Genomic DNA, 16,501 nt, shown 5'->3' with positions numbered 1-16,501 from the left:
CGAATTTGCGATAATGGAGATCGCGTTGCGAATTAGCGATCGCATTGCGATTTTGTTGGTCATTTTGGCAAATCCGGAAAAAGTTAGTTAAAATCGTATATTATATGGGATTTTTGGTCACTGAGGTTATTTTCTCTTAAAAATATCACCTTTAAAATTAAATATACAATACGAATTAATCTAAATTAATCATGATAAAACTTGAAAAAGTATGAAATTTAAGTTGCAATGATTATAGGAAAGTTTAAATAAAAAGTTATAATGTTTGAGTATAGAGAAAGAGTGATAAGTTCAAAAAAATGAAAAATATAGAAGAAAAAGATTCATTCTCTCTTTTAGATATGCATGAAAGTTTATATATTGATATTTAGTATTTATGTTAGAATTAAAATTATGATAATTATTTTTATATCGATAAAATAAATAGATATAATCAGTGAAAGAGTTTTTCTAGAAATTTTAATAGATAGAGGAGTTTCTCCGAAGATATAATAAATTACTATGATTTTTTTCAAATAATTTGAATCAAATCATTATAAATTTAAAATTCGAACACTATACTTTTTAAAATTGAAATCACTAAAAAAATTATGTAAAATATTAGACGAATAATTAACTATAGATAATACATGATATGAATTGAAATTATTATATTTTTTAAAATTGAAATCAATGAATTGAGATGGTCATCCTTATAATAAACTTTTATAATACATTATATGAATTAATCGACTAATGAATCAAAAATTAGTAATTAAGTTAAGTTAAAATAAAATACATAGAATCAATAATTAATTAGTTTAGTAGAATGAAACACTAAATTCTTTAAATAATATTAAAGGTTCAAAACCCGATATTTACAGTATTTAATATAGATTAATCAATCAATATATTAAATACAAGTGATTAATTGAACATATATATATATATATATATATATAATGCAAACGAAGTATAAAAAATAATTATATAAACAAAAGAAATACATAAAACATAATAAATACACATGTCGGAATATAATAACGTGGATAAAATAAATTATTAAGTCTAATTTTTTTAAAACTTGAAACGCCTGTCTATTATTAAATAAAACAGAAAAAGTGCCATAAACTAAAGAGGGCACAAAACACAATGCTCAAAAAGGGAGGAACCAAATGGTCTCCAGCTGTCTGCCAACATTTTATACATTATTTTAAAACCAATTGCCTTACATGTGGTCACCTGCACCGAGCATCCTTATTAAGAAGTTAACAAGAAGACAACCATTACGACCATTGCAAACAGACTGGTTAGCTTCATTGCGAAAGTTTTCCCCCATCGGTTCGTAATGGATGAGCAGTTGCGAACGGCAGCCGAAAACGGAGACATCCATGCATTATACAGGAAACTCGCTGATGATCCCTATATTTTAGACCGTATCGATCATATACCGATCGTCGATACCCCATTGCACGTTGCTTCCGTTGCAGGAAAGCCTCATTTCGCCATGAAAGTTGCGAACTTGAAACCCTCGCTTGCTTGGAAGCTAAATCACATGGGGCTCAGCCCTATCCATCTTGCTTTGCAGCATAAGTGCATCAAAATGGTGAGGGGGCTAATCAAACTTAACCCTCAGCTGATCCGAGTGAAAGCAAATGGAAGATTACACCTTTAAACTATTTGGCACAGATTGAAGATCCTGATCTTTTAGCTGAATTTTTATCTGCCTGTCCATCGTCTGTTGAAGACACCACAGTTCACTGTGAGACTGCCGTGCATGTTGCTATTAGAAACGGCTCGATTAGATGTTTCAAAGTCCTTTTGGGATGGCTTGGACGAGTCGACAAAGAAGACGTTCTGAACTGGAAAGATGAAGATGGTAACACTGCTCTGCATATTGCCGTATCTTCTGGTCAAACAGAGGCAAGCTTTGATTGTTTTCTGTAAAATAATGATTTCACAGCATAATTACTGTTGATTAATTAAGCTTCGATTTTTTTATCAATAAGATGGTGAAGATGTTGGTTAAGAATGTCAACATCAACGTGAAGAACCTCGATGGTTTAACAGCTATGGATATATTTCACCTTCAAGGATCATTGCAGAACCCTGAAATAGGTAAGATTCTGTTATAGATTAAGAGAAAAGAGTAGATACGAGAGAAGAATTTAGAGAAGAGAGATTATAGAAAAGGAATTCATCATTCGCATAAGGAAATTCTTGATTACACAGCAGGTATTTATTTAGTTACAAGCTGGTACATGGAATCTAACAATGCCAGTTGGCATTCCTTACTAACAACTTATAACAGACTCATTCTTATCTTCTTTCTCCTTGTAGGATATTGGGCCACATGACCTGTGTTGTTTTAACTCGTCCTGGGCTGGAGACTTGGGCAGATCCGACTCTGATTGGACCGGGTACACGGGTGACTCCAATTCAGAGGGTAAGTATCTCATGCCCCTTTTTTGTGTTTCAATCCCTAAATCCCCCATTTTCAAATCCCTCAATCTCTAACCCTCGACTTCTACTTTCCCCAATTCCTTCTTCTCGTCCACGCTCATCCCTTCCGACTGTGACAATACCCGCCGCTGGAATCGATCCTTGTCCCCAAGGATCAAACCCTGGAAACTGGCCTCGAAGAACAATATAGTCTTCCCATATATCATTGGTTTCGTCGAGGTATGTCCAGTGTACCAACAACTGCGTTACAGGTTTGTTTCGTCGATTTATTATTCTTTTGCCCATACCTTTATACGGCTCGATTCGAATCTGACCATCATTGTCCATGGCAAGAGGGTCCGTTGAAGAGACTGTCGAGTCACCAACGTGTTTCGTCAGGATACTCACATGAAAAACTGGATGCAATCGGAAAGAATTTGGTAAGTCCACTCGATATGCAACCTCACCAATTTTCTCAATAATTTTGTAAGGTTCGTAGTATTTTGCTGCTAACGTTAAATTTTTGTGCAGGTCAATGGATGTCTGCCTGTAGGGCTGTAATCTTAGGTATTCTTTTTCTCCCATTTGAAACTGTCGTTCACTTCGATTTTTATCAGCATGTTTAATTATGTTCTGCAACATATCTGAGACCGTATGCACTGTGAATTCTGAACACCATAACAGAGTAGGCGATTTATCAGAATTTACATTCACTTCATACTACACCTCATCATTGTTTTGTGAAACTTTGCTCTTCCCTATATCTTTTGGCCTTTCATTTCTCCGTTTCAAGGTAACAAGTTGCCCAACTTGAAGACCATCAGAATGGAGAGGTAGAAACCCAATAGCTAGGTGGGGTTCTTGGATTGACAGCTGTAAGCTTAGAGCACTCCAAAATATTAAATTCTGACTGGTATAGAAACTGGAACAATAATCTTCTAAAGCTTTGTAGTTCACCAAATTTCCATTGTGACAAACCTCAATAGACCCAAACTTATACCCCATATATTTTTATATTTGCCCCAAACCCAATTTTGGGTTAGCATATCTTCCATTTGAAATTTAAGGAAAAAATTTCCAATTGATTCGGACATTCTAATTTATCCAGCAACAGAATCTGATCGAACTAATGTGTACCCAAATAACAAAAGACTGTTATAATCTGCATCAGTAACCTCATAAGTTTTAGCATTAACCATATTGATGAGAATGATTGTTCTATCAATAATTTCTCTATACCAACTAAGGAGAGTTGATACTTCATAGCCATTAGAATATTCTTCCTCCCTAGAGTATATCCTTAAATCCAGAATAGTCCGACGTAATACACCCACATATTCCCTTAGATAAGTACACATATTCCAAATAGGTTGAGTTTCATTTATAAGCTCCCAATCACAGTACCTCTCCACAACCTTCTTTGTTTTCTTCTTTTTCTCAATGTTTTCATCTTGACCAGGCTCTTTGGCTTCAACTAGGTCCTCATCAACTTTGACCTCTTTAGTGATTCCCTTTTCCTGCCATGTATAACTTTGGAAAGAAACAAATTGTGAATAATTCTTCACAAGCTTTTGAATCCATTCTGGATTTGTCTCCTCCCAAATAGAATAGGAGCTTTCATTTGCTTCTCCTTCCCATACGTATGATTTCAGACTCTTTGTTGAAACAACTACCTTATCAGAAACCAAATATGCTGAATAGAAACCAACCCTAAACTGATTGATCAAATTGTTATCTGTACCAACATCTTTGCTTTCCTTCACAGCCTTAAAAAACTTAGCAGTTCCACTCTATGTAATTGTTCCAAGACAATCAACAAGTTCTTGTTTTATCATACCAATGCCTGAGTCAATAGTTGTTATTATCCCATTGTCTTTATCAGTTTGGATACGAATGTTAAGATCAACAGCTTCCTTTAAAAGCTGAAAATCAGTAACACTTAGATACCCTAACTTGTCCCCATAAAACTCAACGAATTTGCCAACAACACTATGCTTCCTCAGCATTTGTGTCACGGTTAGAACCAAGTCAGTAGCTGTCACACCAATTCTTAATTTTCCAGATAACTTGAATCCAACAACACCAGGAAAAACCATGCTCATAGGCTGACCAAGCATGGCTTCCTCAGCTTCAATACCACCAACTCCCCAACCAGCTACTCCAAGACCATCTATCATAGTTGTATGGAAATCAGTTCCAACCACACTATCGGGGTACAACATTCCGTTGGTGTTGAAAACAACCCGCCCGAGATATTCAAGATTAACTTGATGCACAATACCATAACTAGAAGGAACAACAAGAATATTATGAAAGCCAGTAGATCCCAACTTAAGAAAAGAAAATCTTTCATTGTTCCTCTGAAACTCAAGTTCCATGTTTGCTTGCACTGCATTTTCTGATCTGGTTACATCAACTTGAACTGAATGGTCAATGACAAGATCTACAAGAACCAAATGATTAATTTTGCTTGTATCACTGCCAAGTTTGTGCATTGTGTCACGCATACAAGCAAGGTCAACCACAGCAGGCACTCTAATGAAATCCGCAGATTCAAGCAAGATTTTGATAGAGTACGATAGTTTATCAATCCTTGGATCATTCAGGGCAGGCAAGCTATAGAACCTTCCAAACTCGCCACCACCTGGCTTGGGAAGACTTGTCAACACTGCTTTAAAGGGATGTTCAGCAGCAGATTTTTGGCACTGTAGAAATTTATTCACATTTACCGTTGAAGGGGATCTGTCTAATTGTTTTGTTGCTGTTTGAGTTTATAGTTGTCCACCCTCCATCCCGTACCATAATAAGGGGCGATTATCTTTCTTAATGCATCTGGAATCTCCATTTGATTTTGAAGTTGATGTGCAAATTCCAACCTATTCTAATTTTTTGTTCTGCCTATGTAGAGGTTTAGCCCCTCGACATTGAACTCACATTTGATGAATTTATCAACACCACTTGTGAAAACTTGTCTTAACATTTTGTCATTACTGTCATGATCTGTCCAAAGCTGAAACGTTAGCTTCGACATTTTTTCAAACAGTTTATGCCCTCTATTGTGAAGTATCCTAATATCATTGGCTGTAAACTCATTGGTGGAATCACCATGTACTGGTTTAGATTTAGGATTTCGGTTTCATTAGGCTTATATGAAAATCGGGATTCATTCATCCCTGTCACTAACATAGGCTTCTTCCCATCAGTCTTAGGAAGGCTAGGAATATTTTCCTGTTCATTCTTTGAACTAATTTGTTCTTGTAGTTGAGTAAAGCATTCCCATTCCTTTGCTTTTTCTCACTCTTTTTATCATTCAGAATATGTAAGATATGCTCCACATATCTTTGATTTGTTGTTAGTTTAGATTCCAACGTACTCAATCGGCTTTCCTTCTTTTTCCACCATTTAGGTGGATTAGTATCATCTTGGCCTTGATTACTAACGCAACCAAGTCTTCAATTTGTTTTGAAGTGCAAAAAATCAACTTCAGCCATATTCTGGTTTTTCTTTGTCATACCCACTGAAAAGTTGTCAGGAATTGAGGCTTTGATACCAATTGTTATAGATTAAGAGAAAAGAGTAGATACGAGAGAAGAATTTAGAGAAGAGAGATTATAGAAAAGAAATTCATCATTCATTGCATAAGGAAATTCTTGATTACACAACAGGTATTTATTTAGTTACAAGCTGGTACAGGGAATCTAACAATGTCAGTTGGCATTCCTTACTAACAACTTATAACATACTCATTCTTATCTTCTTTCTCCTTGCAGGATATTGGGCCACATGACCTGTGCTGATTCAACTTGACCTGGGCTGGAGACTTGGGAAGATCCGACTCTAACTGGACATGGTATACAGGTGACTCCAATTCAGAGGGTAAGTACCTCATGCCCCTTTCTCGTATTTCAATCCCTAAATCCCCTTTTTTAAATCCCTAACCCTTGACTTCTACTTTCCCCAATTTATTCTTCTCGTCCACGCTCATTATCCGACTGTGACAGATTATTCATAAGGCTAAAGTAAAAAGAGCATATGATCTTAACTCAAACATGACTTTGGGGGATTACTTCAGTAAGGAACTCACTGATCGATAAACGAGACAGATATTCGGAATCAACACCAAAAATAAACAGGACGACATTCGTACTGTAGTTCTTGTGGTGGCTATACTGATTGCAACAGCCAGCTATCAGGCTGGACTGAGCCCTCCTGGTGGTACTGGCAAGATGATTACAAACCACCGACAAACAATGGCACCAACAACGCCGACAGTACTGGCCTCGGGCAAGGGCAAAACACACTGAGCGGGACAAATGATGATGAAACCCGTCAATCTTTTATATTTCCTTATTCTCAACAGTTTAGGTTTTCATATGTCAGTGTGGACGATTCTGGTATTATAATAGGCATCCCATTTTCGGGAGCTCTTTATGCATCAACATCTCTTCTTATGTGTGCTTATTATGCTTCCATGGCGTCTGCCTTTCCGACGCAGGGAAGTGAGGCTTTAACCGCTGCAAAGGTCATATTCGTAGCCTTAACAGTCATATCCACAGTTGCAGCATACTCAATTCCTTGGATGACATTTTCTAAACACCAAAAGCTTAAACATGGGATGGATACAATGAGAGGAAGCAAGGTACTCGTCTATCCCGAAAACTAAAGCAGGGTATTTGCTTTGTGTTCTTATATGACATATATCTACTGTTTGGTTTTGGAATTGTCTAGTAGTTAGGACTCTATAATCTCTATGTCATTGTTTGTTCTAAGTAACTTTATATGTATAAACAATTTTTTGTTAAAAATATGTGTTTAATGTTTTATCTATTACACTTTAGGTAACATTTTTTGTTACACTTTTATATGTCTATATAGTAATAGTCATTAAAAAATTATTAATTGCGCATGCCATAATACAAAAACAAGTATCCAAACTCTACACTATAATTTAGGTGCCTTAAGAATTTAATATTTTGTCATACATATTAACATTTAATATTTTATTTGAGTTAAATAATAAAAAAATTTAAATATAAATAGTTAATTTATTAAATTATTTCATGATATTATTTAATATAAATAAGTACCCACCAAAATCAGGTATGTGACACGGGTCAGTTCGGATAGTCAAAACGAAGTCATGAAACCTTGAGGGCAACAAAAAAAAACTAAAATTATTATATTAGACTGCGTCACTATTTTATCTAATATTTAACAAAATAGTGATGTTTATAACAATATTTTACTTAATATAATTTTTAGAAGAAAAATTAAATAATTTTTTGTTATCAAATCTATAATTAAGTAACTTGGAAATGTAATTTAGTTTAATTTTTAACAGTTAAACTAATTGAAATCTATTGTTTCTACATAAATTATAACCATCATCTTGAAAAACATTTCCACAAATTTCTTATCATCTAAGAGTTAGTTGCAGGTGATAGGTCTTCCATGAATCTAGCCTCAGCTAAATTTTCTCATTGAATCTAAGGTTTGATTCTAGATTAATTTGTTTTAAGAGATTATATTAATTTAGTTAAATATAGTTTTGTTTATTATAATATTGAAATGTAATTTAGACATTCTTATTTGGTAAAGAGTGAATTATTATCATTTAAACCAAAATGTGTAAGATACATCCTTTATTAACTTCACAATGGATAAATAAATTTTAATTATATATATATATATATATCATAAAATAGAACAACAATATCCAATTATTACAAATCAAGCAAGCAAGAGAAATAAATACCCTATACACGATTCACTTAAATTTACTGTCATAATTTTATGCTAAAGGAATCATAATATTAAATAGATGTCTACAATAATAAAATTTTAGATTCATTCGAAATGTGACCTACAAAAAAAAACGCCAATCAAATGTATCTGATAAATATTGAACTCATTTAATAACCTCAAGATAAAACACATATTTTTAGTAAAAAATTTTTAGGCACTCAAAGTTAATTTAGGGTATATTTTAGACACTTATTTTTATATTAAGTCAAAATATAACCATGCCATGTGTCACTTAACGAATTTTTTAACGGTTGTTATTGTGTAGACATCTAAAAGTGTAACAGAGAAAATATTAGTCACCTAAAAGTGTAGTGGAGAAAATATTAAACACCTATTTTTAACAAATTTTTTAGGCAACTAAAGTTAACATAAAGTACAATTGTAACCCCCTAAACCCAACCTCGACGTTATGCTCAAATCTAGGCGATTACATATTATATTCAGAAATTATTTCTTATTAAAAAATATTAAAATTCATATAACATATAATATGAAAATTGGTCATAAGAAAGATTCATACGATAAACATACACATATACATATATACATATATCTAAAAATCGTATAAAACATATACAGAAAAAATACCGGTAATACAAATATATCGAGACGGTGGCAAAAACATGTGGTACTAAAGTATAACAAAAAGGCATATAGAGATATACAGTGGTACAAAAATAGGAATAGTCGATCCTCCTGATGCCAAGTCTGCTAGCCTACAGTCTGTTACTATCTGAAAAAGTTAAAATTTACAGAACGAGCTAAAAAGCCAAGTGTGCTCCTTTCGGTTAGACATGCACAAAGTCAGATAAAAAACCGATCTGATTTTTTCACATAGCCAAAAAAACCGGATTTTAAAAAAATCGGTTGGATCCTAACTGGTTTGGAGGGTCGGATAGTGTAACGATTTCGGTTTGAAAAAAACTGATTTTTTAAAAACTGGATATAAAAAAACCGGTGGTGGTGAGCAGCACTACTCTTGTGTAATCTGTCTCTATTCCTCCTCCTGAAGGTTTCCCCGACGGAAGATTCAACAATTTAGGGTCGGTATTTGTAGCCATGATGAACAACAAATTACAAAAATAAGATTTGAAAGATGTTTAGGTGTTGTATAATAAGATTTGAGAAAGTTCTAATCAACCAAATACATCCCCAACCTATTTATACATGTTTAGGGTGGTAAAATGGTGATTTTTTTTAGAAAAAATGTCAAAAAAGTCATAAAACCCCCCAACGGCTGGTTTTTAAAAACCCAAGCCGGATTTTTTTCGGATAAAAACCGGTTTTTTTATTTGGTTTTTTTCAAACCGGTTTTTAATCCGGTAAAAAAACCGATCGTCTAATTTTTTTCCCAAACCGGTTATACTATCCAGTTTTTAAATATCCGATCCGGTTTAAAAAAACATATTTTTTTTCCAAATCCAGTTTTGGATATTTTTTGCGCAAAATCAGATATTCGGATTTTTTTTGCACCTCTACTTACGGTGTATAAAAACATACTGATAAAATACTTCAGTAAAATTCAGTTCATTAAACATGTTTTAAAAATATGAATACTACCCCATCCGATCACAAGAATGTGTAGGTTTTCCAGAACCATATACCCACATGTACACCCAGTAAGGACCTTATATATATAACATAAATATCTGTGGTAAGAACTTACCTTGTGCACAAAGCAGAGGAGTCTGTTGTAAGGTCTTACAAGTCATAGACTATACCTGATATACTTCCTCCAATAATACCCCCAATGATAGTAATAAACATGTATGTATTCAAGTGAAAACAGTAGTTTAATCTAGTAAAACATGAAAAATATTTCATACTCAGAAATCATATAAAAAAATACAATATTCAAAGATATATATACGATAAATCAGATATCAGATAATTGGTATTCAGAAAATTAGGTATTGTCTCGTAAAAATATACAGTATCATCAGAAATCTAAAACTGTTCAGATGAATAGTTTAAAATAGTAATGTAACACCATTAGGAAACACACATGTACCGGTCTAAGTAGTCTGATAAGAAATTCGGGCCTTTAGGGTCAGAATTTGTAAAAACGGATCACAAAATCAGACTCATGACATCGAAAAAAAGTTAAGATGGAAGTTTTCAAAAAAAGTCAACATCGATCAACAGTTAACAGTCAACGGTGGTCAGTTCGATCAGGTTGTCGGGTCGGGTTGACCCACTTTCTAGAAACCCACCAGGCGGTGGGATTTCCCCACGTGCAGTGGCGGCAGTCGAAAAAATTTACGAAAAATCCTAAAAATTATTTTCAAGCATTTTAAGGTACTTACTAGTCTCAGTTCACAACGATGAAAGACAGAGAGCTCGATTCGATAACATCGAGAATTTGCTTTCACTCACCCCTCCATACGCTGGCGACGACGACAACGAGGTAACCACCGTTAAACTCAAGATGATGTAAGGAACACCATTGTATGAGCGGTATTGATTATGGAGAACGGTCGGAAGTCAAACGACGATCAAAATTCTTGACTAAAAAGGGAAAGTTTGAAGAGGGAGAGAATAAGTTTCAAAAAAAGGGAAATGATTGAATATTGGGGTTTTAAACCCAAAAAAATGGATAAATTACACTATAGGTACTCTGGATTTTGTTACTTTTTGTTTGGATATAAATTTAACTGAATTTTCATTTTGATCCTCAAATTTAATTAAAATTTAATTTAGTCATCGTAAAAATTTAAAAAAATTAGGCCTAATTTGGGGTGTGACAACAATTTAAACACTAATTTTTACATTAAGCCTTTATATTCAATACTCACCTTATAACCTTCAATTTTATGGGGATAAATTATTTCAAGCCATCATACTGTTACTTTAAGAATGCCAAAGTTATTATTTAACCACTTTTGCAAGAAACTCGACTTGTTTGATCATTTTAAAACGGTTGTCCTTATTTGAAAAAAAAATACTTCTAGCATTTATTTATCTTCATCAGTACATGAAGGATTCCTAGTAAACGAACCACTACAGAACTTCGGCTTCTTAGGGAAGGATAGGCAACTATTATCCACTTTTTTTATGTCGTTTTGAATTTGAAGTTTGAGATCCCATTCTCATCTCTTCGGAATTTTGTTGCTTTGGGACTCTCCTACACTGAGACCGAGGATTACGCGACTGCCGCCGAGCTTAAGCCGTATTTCTTCAGGCCATTGATGTACTACTTGACCCTTCAGCATGTCACAGTGCTCAGAACAACACGCTTCAGGGCAGCCAATAACACCACGCAAGAAGCGGACTAGAGGAATTCTTTCATAGCTAAAGGAAACCTCAAAATCATCTTCGCCACGTCTACGCATCTTCTTTTTCCTCGTTGATGGCTCCCTTACTGTCATAGCTGAATGAGGAGAAAGGGGGGGAATTAAGAGAAATGAAGGGTTATGGATTCGTAAATTAGGGCAATGTAAAAAGGGAACTGAGGCAAAAGAAGAAATGACCGGAGAAAGGAAAAACGACTGTGTTTGATTAACAACACGATCAAGTAGATCAACTTGAGAACAAAAGAATACCAATTACTTGACAAGCAAGCCAAAACCACACACTGGGGAAGGAACCAACTTAATCTTTAAAAAATCCTTTGCACTTCACTTGCGACTCAATCGACAAAGATGAATAATCTTTAAACCAGTTTATAAGAATTAATTCATAAGATCAACCGATAACGATAAAAAGTCAATTAACTTTTCCTATGGTCAAATTAAATATCTTTCATTCTTTATTTATAGGAGTTTATTTGAATGCATTAAATTCATAAGAATTCAAATATATTTATTTTTAAAAAATTCTTCCCAACTTTTTTAATCCTTTAGTCTAGAAAATATGAGTTTTTATAATATAATAATAAAAAGTTCTAGACCAAAATTCCGTACCAAATTAGAAGTATGTTCACTCAATTAGAATAGTAAAAAATAGGAGGGTTTAAAAATACCGGATCTAGATGATTTGGTGAGTTCATCCGTCGACCTAGTTTAAAATTCTCATGTATTTATAGTATAAATATATATATTTTTCAGGTCGGGTGTATGGCCCGTTATTTTTGGCGAGTTTTTGTATTGGGCCTGAATCATAAAATAATATTTAATCGGGTACCCGTCGATATGTTCTTATACATATATTTTTTAACTTTATTTTTTATTCATAATTCTTAAATTATTGTACTCTAACATCCTAAATTCCTTAAATTATTTCACCATAACACTCTAATTATTTTTATTTTAACTTCAAACTTATTCTAAATTTAATTATATTTATTTATTTATTTTAATTTTGAATAAATTTTATCTTTCAATTATAAGCTTTATGGGTGGATTATGTACTATAAAATTTTAAATTATATATTTTTTCTATGATTTTTTTAGAAATAATATAATTTTTTTTAAAATAAATTAAAAAAATTGAATGAGGTACTCGTGATCAAGAAATAAGATACCCGACTTATAGGTATCCAAATTTAATGAGCCAAAACATGAGTCCACATTCTAGTATTCAAAAATTCCAAATACTTGATATTTGGACACACAAAAATGCATATACCCAATTTTAAACACTATTAGTAAAAAGAAAATTCTACAACAAAATCTAATTTTGAATTCATATAGCATCTTAGCTATTCATATTGGTCTATCATTATATTTTAATTGTACAACAGCGAAAGAAAAAGTCAGCATTAACAACAATCAATTGACTCAACCATGCTGACGTTTTATGCATTAAGCTACAAGCAATTGCATCAGATATCGCCACATGCACTGCCAATCCTTATCATAAGAAGCTAACAAGAAGTCCACCAACCATTGCAACACAGACTAGTTAGCTTCATTGGTCCCTAACGGATGAGCAGTTGCGAACGGCAGCCGAAAACGGAGACGTTGATGCACTATACACGTTGCTCGCCGATGATCCATATATTTTAGACCGTATCGATCATATACCGATCGTCGATACCCCATTGCACGTCGCTGCCGTTGCAGGAAAGCCTCATTTTGCCATGGAAGTAGCGAACTTGAAACCGTCGCTTGCTTGGAAGCTAAATCACATGGGGCTCAGTCCTCTCCATATTGCTTTGCAGCATGAGTGCATGAAAATGGTGAGAGGGCTAATCACACTTAACACTCAGCTTATCCGAGTGAAAGCAAAAGGGATGATTACTCCTTTACACTATTTGGCACAGATTGAAGATCCTGATCTTTTAGCTGAATTTTTTCTGCCTGTCCATCGTCTGTTGAAGACACCACAGTTCAATGCGAGACTGCTGTGCATGTTGCTGTTAAAAACTACTCGATAAAAGTTTCCAAGTCCTTGTGGGATGGCTTCGACGAGCCGACAAAGATGACGTTCTGAACTGGAAAGATGAAGATGGTAACACTGCTCTGCATATTGCCGTATCTACTAATCAGACAGAGGCAAGCTTTAATTACTTGCTGTAAACTAATAATTTCACTACATGATTATTGTTAATTGATTAATTAAACTTTGTTTTTTGATCATGAAGGCGGTGAAGACGTTGATTAAGAATGCCAACGTTAACGTGAAGAACCTCGATGGTTTAACAGCTATGGATATATTTCACCTGCAAGGATCATTGCAGAACGCTGAAATTGGAACTGTTAGATTTTGACGTTCAGTTGGATTCTGGTATAATTTATTGTGTATGGTTTGTTTCTTATTAACATTGTGTAGATCATCTTAGGTAAGATTCTACACAAGGCTAAAGCAAAAAAGCATCTGATCTTACCTCAAACATGACTCTGGGGGATTACTTCAGCAGGGAACTCACCCTGATTGATAAACGAGACAAATATTTTGGATTCAACACCCAAAATAAACACAACGACATCCGTACAGTGGTTCTTGTGGTGGCTATACTGATTGCAACAGCCAGCTACCAGGCTGGACTTAGCCCTCCCGTTGGGTACTGGCAAGATGATTATAAAGCACAGGCAAACAATGGCTCCAACAACGGCAACAGTACCAGCCTGGAGCAAGGGCAAAGGGCACACCGAGCAGGACAAATGATGATGAATCCCTCCGATCTTGTCTCTTTCTTTATTCTCAACGGTTTAGCTTTTTATCTGTCAGTGTGGACGATTCTGGTTATTATAATAGGCCTCCCATTGTCGGGAGCTCTTTATACGTCAACATCTCTTCTTCTGTATGGTTATTATGCTTCCATGGAAGCTACCTTCCCGACGGAGGGAAGCGTGGGTTTAACCGTTGGAAGGTTCTTATACATATCGGTTACTGTCATATCCACAGTGGCAGTATACTTGACTCCTTCGATTGCGTGTAGGACAAATGTGCATAGAAAACACATTTTTTTTATAGAAATCACCTTCTGCTTATGTGACAAACTTCGATCATAACTTCTAAAGGTTGAATTAAAATAAAAAAAAGAATAAAAATATTAAAAAATTATACAATTTTATTAGAAAATAAACATGCACGTTACGTGTTGAAGACACGTTAGTAATAACACATATGTATTAGTCTTAATATAATTCTTTTATGTATTTAAATATAACCTTTTAAATATATATTTATTAACTAATTTAATATAAAAAACTAATACACACGCGTTGCCACACACGGCTCATACTTTTAATATTATACTTCTTCGATATACTATATGCATTTATTATTTTAGGCAATATTCATAAGAGTTTTGTATATTATAAGCTTTATCTTTTTTCCTTTCTTTTGTAGACAAAAGATATATTCTCTTACGTGACAGACCCTTTATCTTACATAATAAAAAATACTAATCTAAAATGCATATTATTTGAGAAAAATTAATATCCTAACACATTAAATTAACTAATAATTAATCCCAAATTCATTTATTCATGTCCATATATTTTTTATTAATATAGAATAATTATAAATAATATTTATTCTAATTTTAAATCATTTAAAAATAATAATTCAAATATTCTTATAATCTTTTTGAAGATTCAACATGACTTCTCTAAATATAACTATCATCTCATTAACTGCAGTAGTTTGATTTGGTTCGTACTTCATGCCCAAATATGAAATAACTGAAAAGGACAACCTCAATCCGAACAAACTAGTCTCAACCATGAATTGAACTGAAACTCCTAGAAGTGTAAACGAGCCGAGTCGAGTTCGAGTATTGCTGAGCTCGACTAGACTCAAAAACTCTAAAATAGAGCTCGACTCGACTCGAAAACTCGCGAACTTAAAATTTTTAAGCTCGAATCGAACTCGAAATCCTGAACTGAAGCTCGTGATCAGCTCGAAAAGGCTCAAAATGAATTTTTTTCTCTTAAATTTAACTCGATTGAAACCTCAAACTCAAACTCGAACTCAAACATGAACCTTAAATACATGGAAATCTTACTCTATTTAAAAAATCAATACATAAATGTTAATATTATTAATAATTTATTTTAAAAAATCTTAATATATTATTTTCAAGTTGCTCACGAGCTTTTCGAGTCGAATATCAAGTAGCTCGTTTCGGCTCGTTAAAAACTCGAGTCGAGCTCGAGTCGAGTCCATTCGATCCAAGTATTTATCGAGCCTTGATCGAGTCGATCTCGAATAACTCGCGATCTGTCTCGTCTTTTCTCCCTCTCAACATGCCCTTTCTTCTACTATCCATTCCCAAGTCTTTACCGGAAAATGGAGCCGGGATTTCAGCTTCAGTTGCCGCCGTTGAAGACTCAACACCCGTGGGGTCTAAAGGAGCGGCTATGAGTATGACCTCTGGTGCAGCAGTTGAGGTTTTGAGCAAGTTTGAGGACCCAAAGTGGATTTGGGGAACTTGGGACTTGAAACAGTTTAAGAAAGATGGTACCACTGACGGGGATGCTGTTATTGATGCTGGTAAGTTTATACTCTGACACTTCCATTGGTGCTTTCTGGTTTATGTGATTCCTTTTGTTTGTAACAGGATAATCCAGAAACCACCAGTAATGATGACCCTGTAGTGTTTGATACATCCATCATACCATGGTGGGCATGGATGAAGAGATTCCATCTACCTGAAGCCGAATTGCTTAATGGTTTGTGAAAATCTATATATATATATATATATATATATATCATGAATTGTGAAATCTGTACTGTTTAACCATGATTTGTTGTTGTGAGTAATGTGCAGGCCGGGAGGCGTTGTAGGGTTCTTCATGGCGTTGTAGGGCAACTTCCTTTGCAAAACTCTATTGTTTGTTGCAGTTGTGGGAGTGCTTTTAATCATGAGGCGACATGGCAGGACGAC

The 16,501-nt window shown here is 34.2% G+C and overlaps 1 protein-coding gene and 2 pseudogenes across 1 annotated transcript; all 3 read left to right on the top strand.

Moving 5' to 3' along the window:
* The first annotated feature begins 1,240 nt into the window (after positions 1 to 1,240).
* On the top strand, positions 1,241 to 7,145 carry LOC120155106 (annotated as a pseudogene).
* A 4,546-nt stretch (positions 7,146 to 11,691) lies between these two features.
* LOC120155101 lies at positions 11,692 to 14,986 on the top strand (annotated as a pseudogene).
* An 857-nt stretch (positions 14,987 to 15,843) lies between these two features.
* Positions 15,844 to 16,401, top strand: LOC120155100 (light-harvesting complex-like protein 3 isotype 2, chloroplastic). Its single transcript, XM_039166672.1, has 3 exons — positions 15,844 to 16,117; positions 16,171 to 16,286; positions 16,385 to 16,401. Exons 1-3 carry the CDS (start codon positions 15,861 to 15,863, stop codon positions 16,399 to 16,401), a joined length of 390 nt encoding a protein of 129 aa, XP_039022603.1. The 5' UTR covers positions 15,844 to 15,860.
* Positions 16,402 to 16,501: the final 100 nt, after the last annotated feature.

Source organism: Hibiscus syriacus, unplaced genomic scaffold, assembly GCF_006381635.1.
Source record: "Hibiscus syriacus cultivar Baekdansim isolate YM2019G1 unplaced genomic scaffold, ASM638163v2 tig00111164_pilon, whole genome shotgun sequence".
Classification (NCBI taxonomy): Eukaryota; Viridiplantae; Streptophyta; class Magnoliopsida; order Malvales; family Malvaceae; genus Hibiscus; species Hibiscus syriacus.
The sequence above is the reverse complement of the archived record's forward strand: the minus strand, read 5'-3'. Positions and strand labels throughout refer to the sequence as shown.